This window comes from Pongo abelii, chromosome 11 (assembly GCF_028885655.2).
Source record: "Pongo abelii isolate AG06213 chromosome 11, NHGRI_mPonAbe1-v2.0_pri, whole genome shotgun sequence".
Taxonomy (NCBI): Eukaryota; Metazoa; Chordata; class Mammalia; order Primates; family Hominidae; genus Pongo; species Pongo abelii.
Genome location: NC_071996.2, coordinates 85,442,501 through 85,459,492, shown reverse-complemented (window position 1 = coordinate 85,459,492; position 16,992 = coordinate 85,442,501). Strand labels below are relative to the sequence as shown.

General features: G+C 35.1%; 1 protein-coding gene across 2 annotated transcripts in view; it reads right to left on the bottom strand.

Moving 5' to 3' along the window:
* DNAJC10 (DnaJ heat shock protein family (Hsp40) member C10) overlaps positions 1-16,992 on the bottom strand; it is a 64,805-nt gene that overhangs the window by 17,129 nt on the left and 30,684 nt on the right. For both annotated transcript variants that reach the window (NM_001133268.1, XM_054548748.2), the window contains 9 exon segments: positions 2,367-2,514; positions 2,784-2,837; positions 3,834-3,967; positions 5,193-5,348; positions 6,578-6,679; positions 9,524-9,640; positions 9,927-10,054; positions 14,041-14,155; positions 16,360-16,473. In NM_001133268.1, coding sequence (NP_001126740.1) covers positions 2,367-2,514; positions 2,784-2,837; positions 3,834-3,967; positions 5,193-5,348; positions 6,578-6,679; positions 9,524-9,640; positions 9,927-10,054; positions 14,041-14,155; positions 16,360-16,473 — 1,068 coding nt within the window.

Below are 16,992 nucleotides of genomic sequence, written 5' to 3'. Positions count from 1 at the left end.
TCATCCAGACTCCTCTCTATCCTTCATCTATCACATTCAATCCTATTTATTCTTACCTCTCTTTTGTATTTGTCCCCTTCTTTCTATCACCACTGCCCTAATCCTGATTAAAGTTATCACCTCTCACTTCAGGACAATTAAAATATCTTTGCTGCCTCTAGTTTCGTCCCCAAGGCAGGGGTTTACTAATATGCAGACTAACTTGTGTTAGGGCACAAGCATGTAGGCACACACATACACACACACACACACACACACACACACTTGCATTGTGAAAGAAAAATGTAGAAATGTTATTTTCATAAGTTTCTATGTCATTTACAAAATGTTTGTATATTTGCTTACTTGTTTTCCAGTTACTTATGAGATGGCACCATAATGTTTTTGGTGCTCTAAACATCCTTCTCTGGCATTACTGACACCCTTCTGCCCATGTTCCAGCTTCATTCTAATTTTACTGTAGCAATTATCCTGTATTACTTATATTTATTTCCATTTTCCCTTTCCACTAGATTAAAATCTCCTTAAAGACATGGAATTTCTTTCTTTTCATCTTCCTTTTCTTTCATGTGGAGTTATATGGCCCTACTACATAGCATAATTGCTTTTCACTTGGTACTTAAAATTTGTTGAATGAGTGGTCTTTCTCATGTTTAATAATTTTCTACTAGATACAATACAGAGTTGTATTACAAAGTTTATAACTAAGTAAAGTTTTTAGTACATGAGAAATGGAGTAAAGCAGAATTATTACAGAAGGAAGCATAAGAAGATTAGAATAAATGGAAAGAATAAACCTCTTATCTGATGCACCAGCTAATAACAAAAATAATCTTTCATAGCTAGTAAGACCTTTAAAATCCCTCTGCTAAAAAATTCCCATGGCCTGGGATGCTAAGCTTTAGTGTGAACTGGTGGAAATGGAGCTGACTTTCTCATTCTAGTTGAGTGTTTTATACCAACACTTAGTGGCATAACTCAAGTTCCTTGAGTTATGGAGGCAAGAAAGCTATCAATCTGGATTAGGTCACTAATAAGACTGTTATGGCAGAAAGAAACACCAAAAACCCAGAATGCATTGAGGGTATGTATTCAGTTTAATTTTATGTAAGCATTTACTGAGTTAGGCCCTGGGGATATAAAAATAAATAAAACATGGACTTTGCCCTCAGGAAGAGACAGCCATTTACAAAGGAAGATGGACAATGCTATACCGAAAAATAAACAAAACCAACCAAACAAACAAAACTCAAAATTGCTACAACTAAATATTTCCATCAGTATCCAGCTCCTTTTATTTCTGGTCAAATTAAATATCTTTCAAGTAATAATAAATAAAGAATTAATATGCACTGTATCAGTACACTTGATAACATATCCAGGTGACACTGATTAACTGAGAAGGGCAGAGAATACAGCAGTGCCATCAGAGCTGAGTTTTGTAGGAAGAGGAGAAAAAATACAGATGACCAAGGTTAAGGACAGAGCATTTTAGAGAGAGGGAGCGCCATGTAAATAACGACACATGTTCAGAGAACCTGGAGTACTCTGTTACACTGGAATCTAAGGTATGAGGTGGACAACAGAGATAGAGCTCATATCAGACACCTGAAGTCAATGTATGCATATTAAGAAACTTAGTAAGTCAGAGAGGGAAATATTTTAGAAGATCACCAGGGCAGCACTGACAAAGGTAGACAGTATGATACTATAGCTGACTCTTGAACAACAAAGCCTTGAACTGTGTTAAACTGCTTGAATTGGGAATTTTTTTTTTCAAGCAATTGCAGATGGAAAACAGAATATTCACAGGATGTGAAACCCTGCATACAGAGGGCCCACTGTGAGGCCTGAGCTGCACAGATTTTGGTATAGAATGGGGGTTCCTGGAACCAATCCCCTCAGTATACCAAGGGAAGACTGTACATAAAAGGCAAATATGGTTAAGTCTAGACAAGAAATGATAAAGGGCTGAAGAAACAGGTTAGCAGTAGAGATGAGTAAGAAATGACATTTGAAAGACATTTAGGAGATAAAACTGACAGAATCTAGTAACTGCCTGGAGGGCAACAGAGTACTGGGGTGGGGAGGAGAAAGTAGGCAAGAGGGAGAAGAAAGAGAAGTTTCTGGCTTTTATGGCTAGTAGATGATGATGTCTACCAAGGTAGAGAAGATGTTAGCTAAAAGCTTTAACAAAGAAAGAGGAAATCTACTACAATGATTACAGTCATAGAAATATAATAGCTATTTTTAAATTCAGACGAAACATTTAAGAAAAAAACCTAAAAATTATATATTTACAATGTTTTATCTAATTACTAAAACACGAATGTGGCTACAACTTATTTAAGACAGGTATGACTCACCCTAGCCAAGAGCTCAAATTCTGGAGCAAAATTCTGGCAAGGTCCACACCAAGGAGCGTAGAAATCAATCACCCAATGATTTTTCCCTTGTAGAACTTTTTCACTGAAAGTCTGAGGTGTTAGACCTGTGGATACTTGAGGTAAAAATCTGTGGCAAAGGATCAAAATCATTTTTCATTATATAAAACCAAAGCAAACATATAAAATGTAATAATATTGTAATACTTTCTAAGTTAAAAATGATGTCAAGGAATGGCAATGTAATAAAGTACAGTACTATCTTGGTTAATATAATCCTTTACTAAGTAATTTAAAACGCTAGAACCTTAACCCACAGTAAATTTAACTATTGATATAAAAGGGGGGTAAATGGCTTTGAATCTATTTTATACAATGATATATATTTTAATTACTCACCCTAGACCCCAGATTCTCAGGGAATAAGCATCCCTATTCCAACCATTGTAACTGCTGAGAGAAGAAAAAATGTTAGTTGTAAATAGGATTCTCTATTATTGGATGTATTCAGAAAACAATCTTATTGTAGCAATTTAAAAAATAAGTTATATTGATTGATTTCATCTGGCATCTCTCTTCTCACATATACCTAGCTACAAATTCTGGTTATAAGGCCTCACAAATGTATTTTTCTCTAGTCTTGGTATCTTTGTGCCCCAGACAGCCCAGAATGTCTAGCTGTCTACTGGACATCTCCTGTAGACCTATGGGAATTGCAAAACTCAGAATGTCCAAGGGTTTTAGTTTCTGAATCTTTATTCAAGTTATTACTGTCTGTCAAATTCCTACCCATTTTTAAAGACACATGTCATAAACTACCTACAAAATGCAGCCTTTCATAATTTCCTCATAGTTGTGACCCTTTCCTCCCTTGAAATCCATGGTTCATTTTTACTTGTTTAATAACATTCATCATATGTACCTTACATTTGAGTTTTCTACCTGAAATACCACATGGTGCTGTGGAAACAGCATGGGTTCTGAGACAGACTTGGGTTCAAACCTCAACTTCAACTTAGCAGCTGTGTGACTTGGGGAAGTTATCTAAGCCTTAGATAACTCTTAGATCTTGGATTCTAGGATCTGAGAATCACAGTTTACTTCTCTATAATAGTAGGAGGGGTAGTAATTCCTAGTTCACAGAGCATATATGAGGATTATTGGAAATAAGGTGAGTAAAGTATCTAATATAGTACCTGAAACCAAATAAGGACTTAATAAATGTTAGCTCTTCCTTTCCTTTTTTTCTAGACTATAAGCTTTATGCACAGTGAGACTGTTCAATACTCTCTTTTCATCTTCTGAAATGTTCATTAACACACTATCTTTACATAGTGGGCTCCCAATAAATACTTGTTGGGTTAACTTTTATTTTGTTTAGGTAACTTAACTGTTAAGTGTATAATTAAATAATTATAATAAAGTCTTCAAATATGAGAGAATACTTACTGATACTGATAAGCTTTATTTGATTTTGGGGGAAAAAATCTTATCTCAGGGTATCTTTGAACGTTTTCCTGGGCACAAAAAGAATGATACTGTTGGCAATCTATACTGCCCACATTGATCAGTCCAGTTAATGTCTGTAAAAGAAAAAACGGATTACCTCCACAACTTTTTACATATGTTTGCAATAAAGAAATAAGCATTATATTATTATGGTGAAATAGTTATTATATTATTTATCAGTGACTTTCACCCAATAAAAATGGATAAGGGTTTAACATATAATAGACCATTTATACTAGTGAATTTGTAATCTAATTTTGTAATGAAGTACTTACTAAAATTATTGCAGATTAAACAATTTACTTCATTTATCTGTTACATGAGAAAAAACTATGTACTTCTAAAATTCAAAGTGCTAGAAACTAATGAAAGTCTTCGCAATATTTCAAAGAATTATTCTTTCCAATGAAAACAAGCATTGTAGGTGTCTAATGTGTTATACTGACTCACACCTGAACTTAAAAATTTTATTGAAAAGAGCACAAAAATATGTAATCCTAAATGTTAAGATACTAGAAATCACTTTAACTCAGATTTAGTTTTTTATCTTGTAAATAAATGTGAAGTAGTAATTGCATTTTCCATTCTGGTACTTAAGTGATTTGTTTCCAATCTTCTACAACTTAAAACATGGTGCCTATCTTCAGGAAATTTTCTAAATACACATGCTGAAAGCTTTTTTTTCTTACTTTTAAGCCCTAAGGTATGTCAGGAAATGATATTTTTAAGCTCTAAAAATAAAGCAGAAAAAAAAATTAGAAAAAATTGAAACAAATATGAGGTAAATTTTTGGGTTGTTGTTGGCAACAGTTTAGTCAAAAGTACCAGATATACTGGGCACGGAGGCTCATGTTTGTAATCCTAGCACTTTGAAAGGCAGAGGTGGGCAGATTACTTGAGGCCAGGAGTTCAAGATCAGCCTGGCCAACATGGCAAAACCCTGTTTCTACTAAAAATACAAAAATTAGCTAGGTGTGGTGGCACATGCCTGTAATCCCAGCTACTAGGGTGGCTGAGGTTGCAGTGAGCCGAGATTGCGCCACTGCACTCCAGAGCGAGACTCTGTCCCCACCACCCGACCAAAAAAAAAAAGTGTACCAGATGCTATACACACAAAAAGGGTAGGCTATACCATTCACACACCAGACAGAAACAGAGCTGGAATCAAAGTGGTATGATCAGTACTGTTATTAAGTAATAATTTAGTTGTGGGTTCATTCACATCAGTTTCAAAATAATTCTGTTAAATAAACATTCTTAGTAAACGTTAAGATTTAAAATAAACGATTTTTACTATACCCGGGCCATTCTTTTCCATTCTGGCATTAAGACTTGACAAGGATGACACCACGGAGAATAGAAATCAACCATCCAGACTTCGTTGTGTTTTCTTTGGGTAACTAGTTCGTTGAAGGTGGTGGGTGTAAGGGAGACCACTGAGGGATTCATAAGATCCTGAAGAGAATATAGCTTCCATTATAACATATATATAAAGCATAGCTGTTCATATATTCCTGGCAAATTGTTGGTACAGGTTGAGTATCTCTTATCCAAAATACTTGGAAGTATTGTGAATTTTGAATTTTGGAATATTTGCATATATCTTGGGAATGAAACCCAAGTCTAAACATGAAATTCAGACTTTGGAGCATTTCAGATTTTAGATTTTTGGATTAGGGGTGCTCAATCTCTGTATGTCCTTTAGAAAGTTCCCATTTTTGAGAAACCAAAAGATGCTTAAGGATAGCTAAAAGAAATCCAATGTGAATTATCTTAAAAAATGAAAATAAACCTAACTTAGATTTTTTAAGTTTGGATTTTGCTTATCAGTTTTGTAAAAAATCAAGGTCTATTTATCCTTTATCTCTATGTATCACTAAAATCATAACAGGCAGGGAAAAGAGGCAACTTTAAGTTTCTGCGTGGATAATACAAGAGTTTCAAGGGCTGCCTGGATGTCTACAGAGGCCCTAAAGTTCTATTCTAGAACGAAGAATGACTGGTTTAGAAATGATTCTTTAATTACTAATGGAAAGCCTACTATCTCATTTTTCTGACATTCTGACTGGAGATACTACACCTTTCTACAGATTCTTTGTTCCAAATGATATTTTAACAAAGCTTCAGCCTACAACAATCAGGTAATACCGATGAAGAGGATAGCTTAATTGGGAAAACAACACAAAACATTACGTTAGAGGAGGAGGAACAGATGAGTAGGACAGGGTTGGAGGCTCATCAAACGGATAATAATAAACTAGAAATTTTCATTTTTTTTCTAGGAGGCCCCTGTAAGTATTTCAATCAAGAGTGTTACTGAGAAAAAACAAAAAAACAAAACAACAACAAAAAAAGATGCTGTAGATGCCGGACACTTGTTTTCAGAGAAAACAGTGCAAAGGGGTGACAAGGTGAAAATATATTGCATATGTTCAATAAATAATTGTGTCCATTTGTATATAAGGCACTGTACATACCAGGTAACAAATAAAACACAGATTTACTTTGAGTTTACAGACAAGTATATAAGAGTAAGACATTAGAAAAATTCTTTAAAAATCATTTTGTCAGAAAATAGTTTGGGCATGAAAAGAATAAATCCTATTAAACAATATGAAATATTCATACAGGGTTTACACATAAACAGACAAATTTCTAGCAACATGGTCTATAATTTGAAATACCTCTATGAACTCCAAGATTTGTTCAGCAGAGTGATGTCCTTCATACTCATGAATGTTGGACTGGTTGAATACCACTGTTGTTGGATAAGCCTGAATGTTATACTGATAGGAAGGAGAATACAAATTAAAGATTTTATAGATTTCACCTATTTGTTACAAATTTATAACAAGTTTGCCTTTAAGTAACAAGAACAAGATTTTAAAAACCCATTTCTAAATTTCTGGTGACAAAAATTTTAGTCTCATCAAATTTAGCAAAGGACTCATTGCGATAAATACTGCTAAATACTGATGAATACCTGATCCTTATTTATAGCAACTCCATTACCCATGAAAACCATAGGCATTGAAACATTGAGAAATCGGCATGGGTAATTACACGAATGGTCCCTTTTTACTCTCCTGAACCAAGGTAAGAAGAGGCTATAAACAACAGGCTATATCTCTAGCTTGAGTCTTTTTTTTTAAACCATAATAAATACTTTTTCTAGAAATAGATGATGATCAGGAAATAAAACAGCAAGAATAAAGACACAAATAATTAGGGGGCACATGATTATATTTTAGGTTAAAGGATTATGAATCATGCCCTATGAATGTAATCCCTTTTCATTCTTTCTTCAAGATAGCCTTTATAGGAGGAAATGCTTAATTTCCTTCTCACAGAATTAAAATGGGCACCAGCCCAGGAAGCATCTCTCTAAAGCTTTTATTTTTATTTTTTAAACAGTTATAAAGAGATCCTTGTCTGTGGATTTGCCGTAGCTGAACTTCACACTCTTAAAGTTTTAAGTACTCATTAGCAAATTGGAATCTTTGACCAGGATTCAAAAATAATTTTTGAAAAAACAGTGGAAACATTTATATTAGTCTTGAAAAATGTGTGCAAATTCAAATAATTCACTGATCAACAAAGCAATTATAGCTAAAATTTAACTATGTGTTGAGCATTATTTTAGCATTTAACATGTAGTTTCTTATTCTTCACAACAATTATACTTAATTGCTAAAATTATAAAACCCACTGTATAAATTAGGAAACTAAGTTACTGAGAGGCTAAGTAACTTGGTCAAAGTCAACCAATTGGTGAGTGGCAACTAATTGGTGAGTAGTGAATCTTGGCCTCTATTCCAGGTAAATCGGATATCATAGTTCTAAACCCTTACACTGAACTCACATATGTTTAATGAGCTAAGATGAAAAGTAGAAAAACTAAAGAAAATGGCTGGGCGCAGTGGCGCACGCCTGTAATCCCAGCACTTTGGGAGGCCGAGGCAGGAGGATCACGAGGTCAGGAGATCAAGACCATCCTGGCTAACATTGTAAAACCCTGTCTCTACTAAAAGTACAAAAAATTAGCCAGGCGTGGTGGCAGGTGCCTGTAATTGCAGCTACTCGGGAGGCTGAGGGAGGAGAATGGCATGAACCCGGGGGGCGGAGCTTGCAGTGAGCTGAGATTGCGCCATTGCACTCCAGCCTGGGCAATAGAGCGAGACTCATCTCAACAAAAAAAAAAAAAAAAAAAAAAAAAAAAAAAAAAAAAAAACTAAAGAAATTAAAATTAAGATAATTATTGTTTATCACATCAATTTTGCATCTTTGGTTGGCATTTCTTTCAAAGTTACAGAGAAAACATTCAAAACCAAAGGCCTTATTTATTTCTTTTTATAAAAATGTATTTTAATGAATTTTCTATAGGCATGTGCCACTGCTGCTGGCTTAAACTTCTATGATGTTCTAAAAATGCATGGCTTTCTTTTGTTTTCCTTCCTCTTCCCATTTCTTTTTTCCTTTTATCTTTTCTCCATCTATGTTTTTTAAAAAAATTTTGTTTTTTATGAGTTATTTAAAACATTCCCAAAAGTAGAGAGCAACAAACTCTCACATATTCATATAGCTACAATAATCACTGACTCATGGCTACTTTTATTTCACTTATACTCCCTTTCTAGTCTACTCCCAAGATTATTTTAAAGCAAATTTCAGATGATCTATAATTTCATCCACAAATATTTCAGTATATTTAAAATGTAAGGATTCCCCTCCATACAACCACAGTATCATTTTTTTTGTCAAAAACTAACAGTAATTACCTGAAATCATCAGATATCTTCTCAGTGTTCACATTTCCCCAATTATCTCTTTTTTTGCACTTGGTTTGTTTAAATTGCATCCAAACAAAGTCTAAATGTTGTATTTGACTGATAGTCTTTTAAGTCTTTTTAATCTCTCCTCCACTATATACAATGTATTTGGCCAATAAACTGGGTGTTTGTCCTGTAAAGTTCTCCCATGCTGGGAAGTGCAGATTTCATACCCACGGTGTCACTTAATATGCTCCCCTGTCATTCAATTTCCTAAAGACTAATAGATCTGGAGATAGATCTACTATAGGATTGATTTTTTTTTTTTTTTTTTTTTTTTGCCAAGAGTAATTTTATAGGTGATATTACGTACTTTCATTCTACAGTACATAATTTTTAGTTCTTCCTGCAACTGAGGAGTGAATATTTACCTGAGAAAATATTTTCATTTAAACAAAGATTTCAAAAGGCTTGTTCATTGTTTTAACTTCTTTCCAGCAAATATACTTGGAAGTATGAGGAAAGCCAAAGGAAAAAAATTATAAAATGTCAAAAATATTAAAGAAATATAATGATCTTAATTGGAAAATCATACAAGCATTTTATCAAGTTAATGAAAATAGTTGCCTGAGTTTGATAAATAAGACCTTATTTACATTCAGTCCATTGATTAGCTATTCATGGTTTAATCCAATCATATTTGATACCATTTTCTAAAAAAATTATTTGTTTAAATAATTTGTTACTCCTCTAAATAGAAGATGTATTATTTCTAAGTTATTTTCGTGTTTTAATAATAAACAGTCAAAAGGTCTCCATTTTATAAAATTAATTAGAATAATTTTTGATACTTTGCCTTACCATGTTACAGAGTCCCTCATGAACTGTACAATCTAGCGTACCAAACTTAAGCTGACCATAAAGAAGATTTGATGCTCTTCGTAACTCTGGTAGTAAAGCTCGACACGGTGGACACCACTAGGAAAGAAAAAATATTCATAAGCACCGAGCCAAATGACACAAAAAAACCCCCCATCATTTCTGCAACAAGTAATATGCTAAGTAAGACAAACTGTATTTAGTGGCAAACCTTCCCTGGAGGAGTAATTATGTTAGCACTCATTTAAAAGCAATATGCATCAGTGGCCATAATGGAATGACACAGTTCTTGTACTAATGATTCAAAGTTATCTAGAAAATGTCTTTTTGCCATAACAGGAGAAAATCTGACAATGTTAGAATTTGACAGATAAAAATAACTTACAGGGGCAAAGAAATCAACAAGCCATGGTTCTTTGTCATTGGCAGGAAAATTTTGAGGTCCAAGCGTGGTAACATGAGAATTCACACTTTCTTTGGCAAAGGCAAGTATATCATATAGAATCTTCTTTCCTTTCAAAGTGAATGAGAGAAATTAAAATCCAAATTCTGCTTTTTGTATGCACAGAGACATTTCAAAGTTTTAATACTCAAAATACTAAAGAAGATACATTATGAACAAATTGATTTTGGTGAGGTTTTAGTGTTCTGTATACTATACAGGGCTTAGCTCTGATAGAAGCACTCTTTTCTTGCACACTCTCCTGTTTCCTGGACTAGTTAAAAATGTCAAAATTGGCCAGGTGCGGTGGCTCACGCCTGTAATCCCAGCACTTTGGGAGGCCGAGGTGGGCGGATCACAAGGTCAAGAGATCGAGACCATCCTGGCCAACATGGTGAAACCCCCGTCTCTACTAAAAATACAAAAAATTAGCTGGGCGTGGTGGCGCATGCCTGTAGTCCTAGCTACTCGGGAGGCTGAGGCAGAAGAATTGCTTGAACCTGGGAGGTGGAGGCTGCAGTGAGCAGTGATCTCGCCACTGCACTCCAGCCTGGTGACAGAGTGAGACTCCATCTCAAAAAAAAAAAAAAAAAAAAAAAAAAAAAATCAAAATCTCTTTGAAATGTTCCCTTATCTTCAGAGGTAGAATAATGACTTTTTTATAGGGTTCTTTAAATTATTTATGCTTACTTCAGTGATTACTATGGCCTAACTCCTAAATCGTTTTCTACAACCTAGACTTCTCTTATGAATTCAAAACCCATATTACCAACTGCCCAGTGAAAAGTTGTACTTGGATATCACATAAACACGTCAAACACAATACACTCCTGCATAATGATATTTCAGGCAATGGTGGACCACATATATGATGGGGTCCCATAAGATTATAATGGAGCTGAAAAATTCCTATGGCTCAGTGATGGTGTTGCTGTTGTAATTCTGTAATGCAACACATTACCCCCTTTTCTATGTTTAGATACATTTAGATACACAAACTCTTACCGCTGTGTTACAGTTGCTTATGGTATTCAGTACACTGTAACACATTGTACAGATGTAGCCTAGGAGCAATAGGCTATACTGTATAGCCTAGATGTGTAGTGGACTATACCATCTAGCTTTTTTTAAGTACTCTCTGATGTTTGCACAACAATGAAATCACCTAATGACACATTTCTCAGAAGACGTCTCTGTCATTGACACATGGCAATATATTCAAATTGAGGCTGTGTTATTTTCCTCCAAACCTGCTCCTTTTCTCACCATCCTTATCTTGGCAACAACATAATTATCCACTAGGTGCCTAAATATAATTCCAAAGAGTGAGCCTTGACTTCTTTCTCTGCTCTGTATCATAATAATTCTATCCATTCCATCTGTTACCATTTCCAACCCATTGCTACTGCCTGAACTCAGTGTGGCCTTCTGCAATAACCTAGCTAGTTTCTTCACCCAGCCTTCCTTAACTAATCCATTTTCTACGTTGCTACCACAGTCCACTTACATTGAACGGTACAATCACTCAACTGCAATTTCGTCAAGTCAGAAACATAGGTATTATTCTTGACTCTCCTCTCTCTCTTGACCTCCCACACATCTCAACAGTCACCAAGTAATACTGATTTTGCATTCTTGGTCTTTTACAAATCTACTTCTCTTCATCTCTGTTACTATCCGAGAAGCTAGCTACCATATTGAAGCAGCCCTACAAAGGCCCACATGATGAGGAACTGAGGCCTCTGCCAACAGCCAGCGAGGAACTTAGGCCTCCTGACATATGAGGCCTCCTGACAATCACAGGAGTAAGCTTGGAACCAGACCCTGTAGCCAGTCTAGCCTTCAGATGACCACAGACCTTGCGTATTTTGAATGCAACCTCATGAGAAAATCCGTGTCTGTAACTACCCAGCTAAACTTTTCTCAGATTCCTGACCACCAAAAACTGTGAATTAATACATGTTTGTTTTAAACCACTGAGTTTTGGGGTAATTTACTACTAAGCAATAGACAATAAATACTGTCCACTGCAAACATTTTTAAAAACTTGTCCATAAAAAAAATACAAAAATAAAAATTTGTCCATTTACTTGTCTGTTTTCCCTAATAGTCCACAATGTTCTTTGTATTAGAGATTACTAAGTATAGTTCACATTTTTTCCTGTTCCTCAGTACTGTACCTGGTACATGCAGATGCTCAATAACTATTTTAATCCAAAGAAACAATGTAAGTTCTATTACAAAGTTAGTAAGAGCACATAAAAGGAAGTGCTTGGAGATTCATAATATATTTCCCAGGGAAGAAGCTGCTTTAAGTTTTGAAAGGCAATTTGGAGTTTGCTAAATATTCTGTGGAACACGAAGGAGTGATTACAATGCAGGAGGAAAAATCATGTGTGAAGGCACAGAGGAGTGAAAGAACACGGCATTCACAAAGATCCAAAGGTAGCTGGAGCTAAGACTATCTGGAGGGGCAGCAGTGGGAATTAAGACTGGAAAAACTGGCAGAGCCAGACTGTGAACATACCCTATCCACTTAACAAACATTTCCTGAGTTCTTACTATGTGCCAGGCACCATTCTAGGTGCTGGAGATAGAGCAGTGAGCAAAACAGACATGATTATTGCTTCTATGCTAAGGAATCTGAAGCTTATGCTATAAGAAATAAGGAAAGTCAAGGCAGAAAAGTGACACAAGAATGGATAATAAATGCAAACAAAACAAGGAATCGATTTTAAGGAAGAAAGGCTAGGAGATAAGCAATCCTCCCAGAGGATATTATAATAGATGAAGGAGATGATGGGCCTGAAACAAAGCAGTAAGCACAGAGAAGAGGGGGGGTCTGAGAACTATTTTAGAGATAAAAAAGAGTATCATTCCATTATTAAAACTTAGTCATTTCTAGCACTTTTAGTGCATGTTATAGTTTAAAGGCTATAAGCCTAGGTTTTGGAGTCAGACAAATTTGGATTCAAAATCTACCATGGCTAGTTTCTAGTTGTCTGTCATAGGGCAAGTTACTTAACCTTTCTGAGTCTCCATTTTCTCCTTCACTGGGCTGTTGTAAAGATAAAAATGAATCACGTATGCAAGGCTTTTGGCAGAATGTCTGACTTGTAGACAGCAGTGAACAAACAGTAGTTACTGTAAGGGTTATCTTACCCCAAGCCTTTGCTCACAAAGTTCCTCCAGCCTAGAGGTCTCACTTCCTTTTCCCCTATAGTTGCTTGGGGAAATTGAGCACTTTATGCTCAATTCAAATACCACTTCTCGACCTCTACTATGCAGAAGTCTATTTGATCTTGTTGTAGTTAATATACAATGATCATTAAAGTATTTTTTATGTTTTCTTATGGATCTCCCTCCTCCGTTCCCTACTACACTATTTTAAACTTCTTGAAGGAGTTCATGTCTTACAAATTTATATCCTCAACATTGAAAGCAGTGCTAGGTGCTAATGGGCATTTCATCGGTATCTGTTATTCACTTAACTGTATGGTAGTTGGTAGTCTGTGTGTTTCTTTTGCTATATTTGACCTCTTTCAGGACAAGGACTCTGCTGTAGTCCAAACTCTTGGAATTGAGACTGCACTCACATGAATGCAGAGCTAAAGTCCTAAATATGCTGAAATAAAATTATAAATGCAAGAAAGATAACAAGGCAGTTAATGGAGAAGTCTGGAAGTCTAGTGGGAGAAAAATCCAAAAGAATGTCTGGAAATTGCCTATAATGGCTGAGATGATACACACGGCAAGCTGGAATATAAACTGCAGGTGTTGCTTACTTTTGCGAACAAGGAGGGCTTAAATTTCTCATTAGCTTGATTTATCACCAGAAACCCTGATCAAAATACTGAATAGAGAAAAGGCATTTATGTTAAAAAGAAGGGTAAAGAGAATAAAATGACTACATATAATTCAAAATATCTGTCCTCATATTTACTGAGAGAAGTTATTTACAATAAGCATGTCCATACAAAATAAGTTTAAAAAGCACAATTAGAAAACTTCTATTTGAAAGTGAAGCTAAGTTTTCTATCATTTTTTTCATTCTTACCATGATGAATTTCATATTCTTTGGTTCCTTGTCCTTTAAATACTGCTAGAGACGGCTGAAAAACATACAGATTACTACAGATGTCTGGTGCAGAGGAACAGTCAAACCTGCCAACCTAAAGGAGAAAAAGAAGGTCAAATTTGATAAAAATACTGTCTTACCCATTTGATTTGTAAATATTTATGATAATCTAAAAATGGCATTGCCCTAATGACACAGTTTTTAAACAGAAGCTAATAGGCTATGAAAATAAGAGACAGAAATAATTCATTTACATTCAATACTAAGACTCAATTTAGTTAAAAAATGCTTCCTAGAGAGTTAAAAAATCCTGAGGAATTCCCAAGAAAATATGAAGTTATTCCAGAAACCTACTTTTTGAAGATGTAGAGAATGTTTATATAATCTTGAGATAGAGGAGAGATCACTTTCAGAAGCAGAAATAATGAAGAAAAAAGTGATGTTTTCAAAGAGCGTGAAAAAGAAGAGCGTAAGCACAACAGCCAAATGATAAACCGGGAACAAATTTGTGGCATTTAAGACAGAAAATCCATTAAGAAACAAGATGGGCCACGCGCATTGGCTCATGCCTATAATCCCAGCACTTGAGGAGGCTGAGGTAGCTGAATCGCCTGAGGTCAGGAGTTTGAGATCAGCCTGACCAATATGGTGAAACCACGTCTCTACTAAAAATACAAAAATTAGCCAGGCATGGTGGCTTGCACCTGTAGTCCCAGCTACTTGGGAGGCTGAGGCAGCAGAACTGCTTGAATCTGGGAGGTGGAGGTTGCAGTGAGCTGAGATCGCACCACTACACTCCAGCCTGGCTGACAGAGTGACACTACATTGCATTAAAAAAAAAGAAAAAAAAGAAAAAGCTGGACAAACATCCCATCAGAAAAAAGAAAATGGGCCACAGATATAAAGAGAAAATTAACTAGAGAACAATTATGATTTGTTAATAATCATGAAAAAGTATTCTTCCCCCGACCAGTTGAAAGCAATTAAATGAAAGTGAATATTGTTAACATATCACTTATGGCCTATCGGAATTGTGAAGATTATAAAGAACGATAGTACCATGGTGGGCACAGCGTGGAGAAATGGCCACTCACGTGCTGTCAGTGAGAAAACTTTCTGAAGGACTCTAGTAATGAGAATAAAACCATTTAAGAAAACATAACCTTGAGATGAAAATTTCCCATATGGCCAGGTGTGGTGGCTCACGCCTGTAATCCCAGCACTTTGGGAGGCTGAGGTGGGCGGATCACCTGAGGTCAGGAGTTCGAGGCCAGCTTGGCCAACATGGAGAATCCCAGTCTCTATTAAAAGTACAAAAATCAGCCGGACTTGGTGGCATGCGCCTGTAGTCCCAGCTACTCAGGAGGGAATCACTGGAACTCGGAATCACTTGAACCCGTGAGGCTGAGGTTGCAGTGAGTCAAGAGCACGCCACTGCACTCCAGCCTGGGTGACAGAATGACTCTGTCTCTAAAGAAAAGAAAAGAAAATTTTCCATACTAAAGACAAGTTCTGCATCATTTGATATAAAAAATAAAGGAAACAACATAAAATCAGTAAGAGAGGATTTCCTAAACAATTATGGCATAACCATATAGTAAGCCACTATGTAGCCTTTAGGGAATAGAGATTTTATATCCATATAAATATATATGCATTTTTACATGTCTGTGAAAAAGTTTTATGATATTGTTGTACGACAAAAGTTAAAAAAAAGGCATATAGTGAATCCACTTTGATTAAAACACAGACATATAAATTTACATGTGTATGTCTATTACAATGGCCATTACAATATGTATGCATGTGCACACATATACATATGCCTACATACGCATATGGGCACTCACAAAATGTTTAAATGGTTATATAGAGTAAATACGTAGCAGGGTTATGAACAATGTTAGGAGTACGGGTGATTTTTTTAGATAATTGCTTTATTTTTGTACTTATTTATTGTCCTGATTTTTAAACAATGACCAAGAATTATTTATATAAAGAAATAAGAATTAAAAAAAATGGAAAGATAACCTCGTACAGTATGCATTCCAGAAAAGTTGTGTGATACAGGTTTATCAAATGCCAAAATAAATGAAAATTAACCACTTTCAGATTACATATAAACTTTTAATAAAAAAGAGGAAAAGCAAGCACAAACCAAGACTAAAAGCACTTATAGGCTTCTTATAATTTCAAATAAGAAATTTGAAATTTATTGTTATTTAAAATTTAATTATATGTATTAAATTAACAACAAAGTACACCAGCAGAAGGCTAGGCAGAATACATTTTTCTTACTTGAATATGATCATTTTTAAGTAGAGTTTTTAGTTTTTTCAACTCAGGATCATTTGAATTTTCATTTTTTCCAAAATGAAAAAATAAGAGCCACCGATGATGAGCCAAACGATCCTTAAAAGTGATAAAGAAAAGGAAATGTCAGAGATGGGAAATTCTAAGGGTTCTAATCTTCATTTCTATGACTTGAAGTTAGTTTTAGCTCCCCTACCCATTACTTCAAAATACTATCTAAAATTCGGACCCACTCATTCTCTTATTTTGTAGTTTACTTAGAATAATGGTATGTAAAATAAACAAATATTACAGGAGGGTTAGTCACTAAATTATAAAATCTTAAAGTAGATGACTGCCAAAAACAAATACATGATTTTAACAGCATATAGCTAAAAAGTTGGGTGGCAAAGTTGTCAGCTTTTTCAGGCTTAGCACATAAGATCTGGTAGTGATACAGACTTCAAAAGATCTGTGGCTAGGAAGTATTTCGTTTTGTGCAAAAGTAACTGTGATTTTTGTCACTTTTAAATGGCAAAAACTGCAATTACTTTTGCACCAACCTAACAGAAAAAAAACTGATTCTACCACAAGCAATATTTCTCAGCATTCTATCCATAAACTGAATACTTCTTCTTA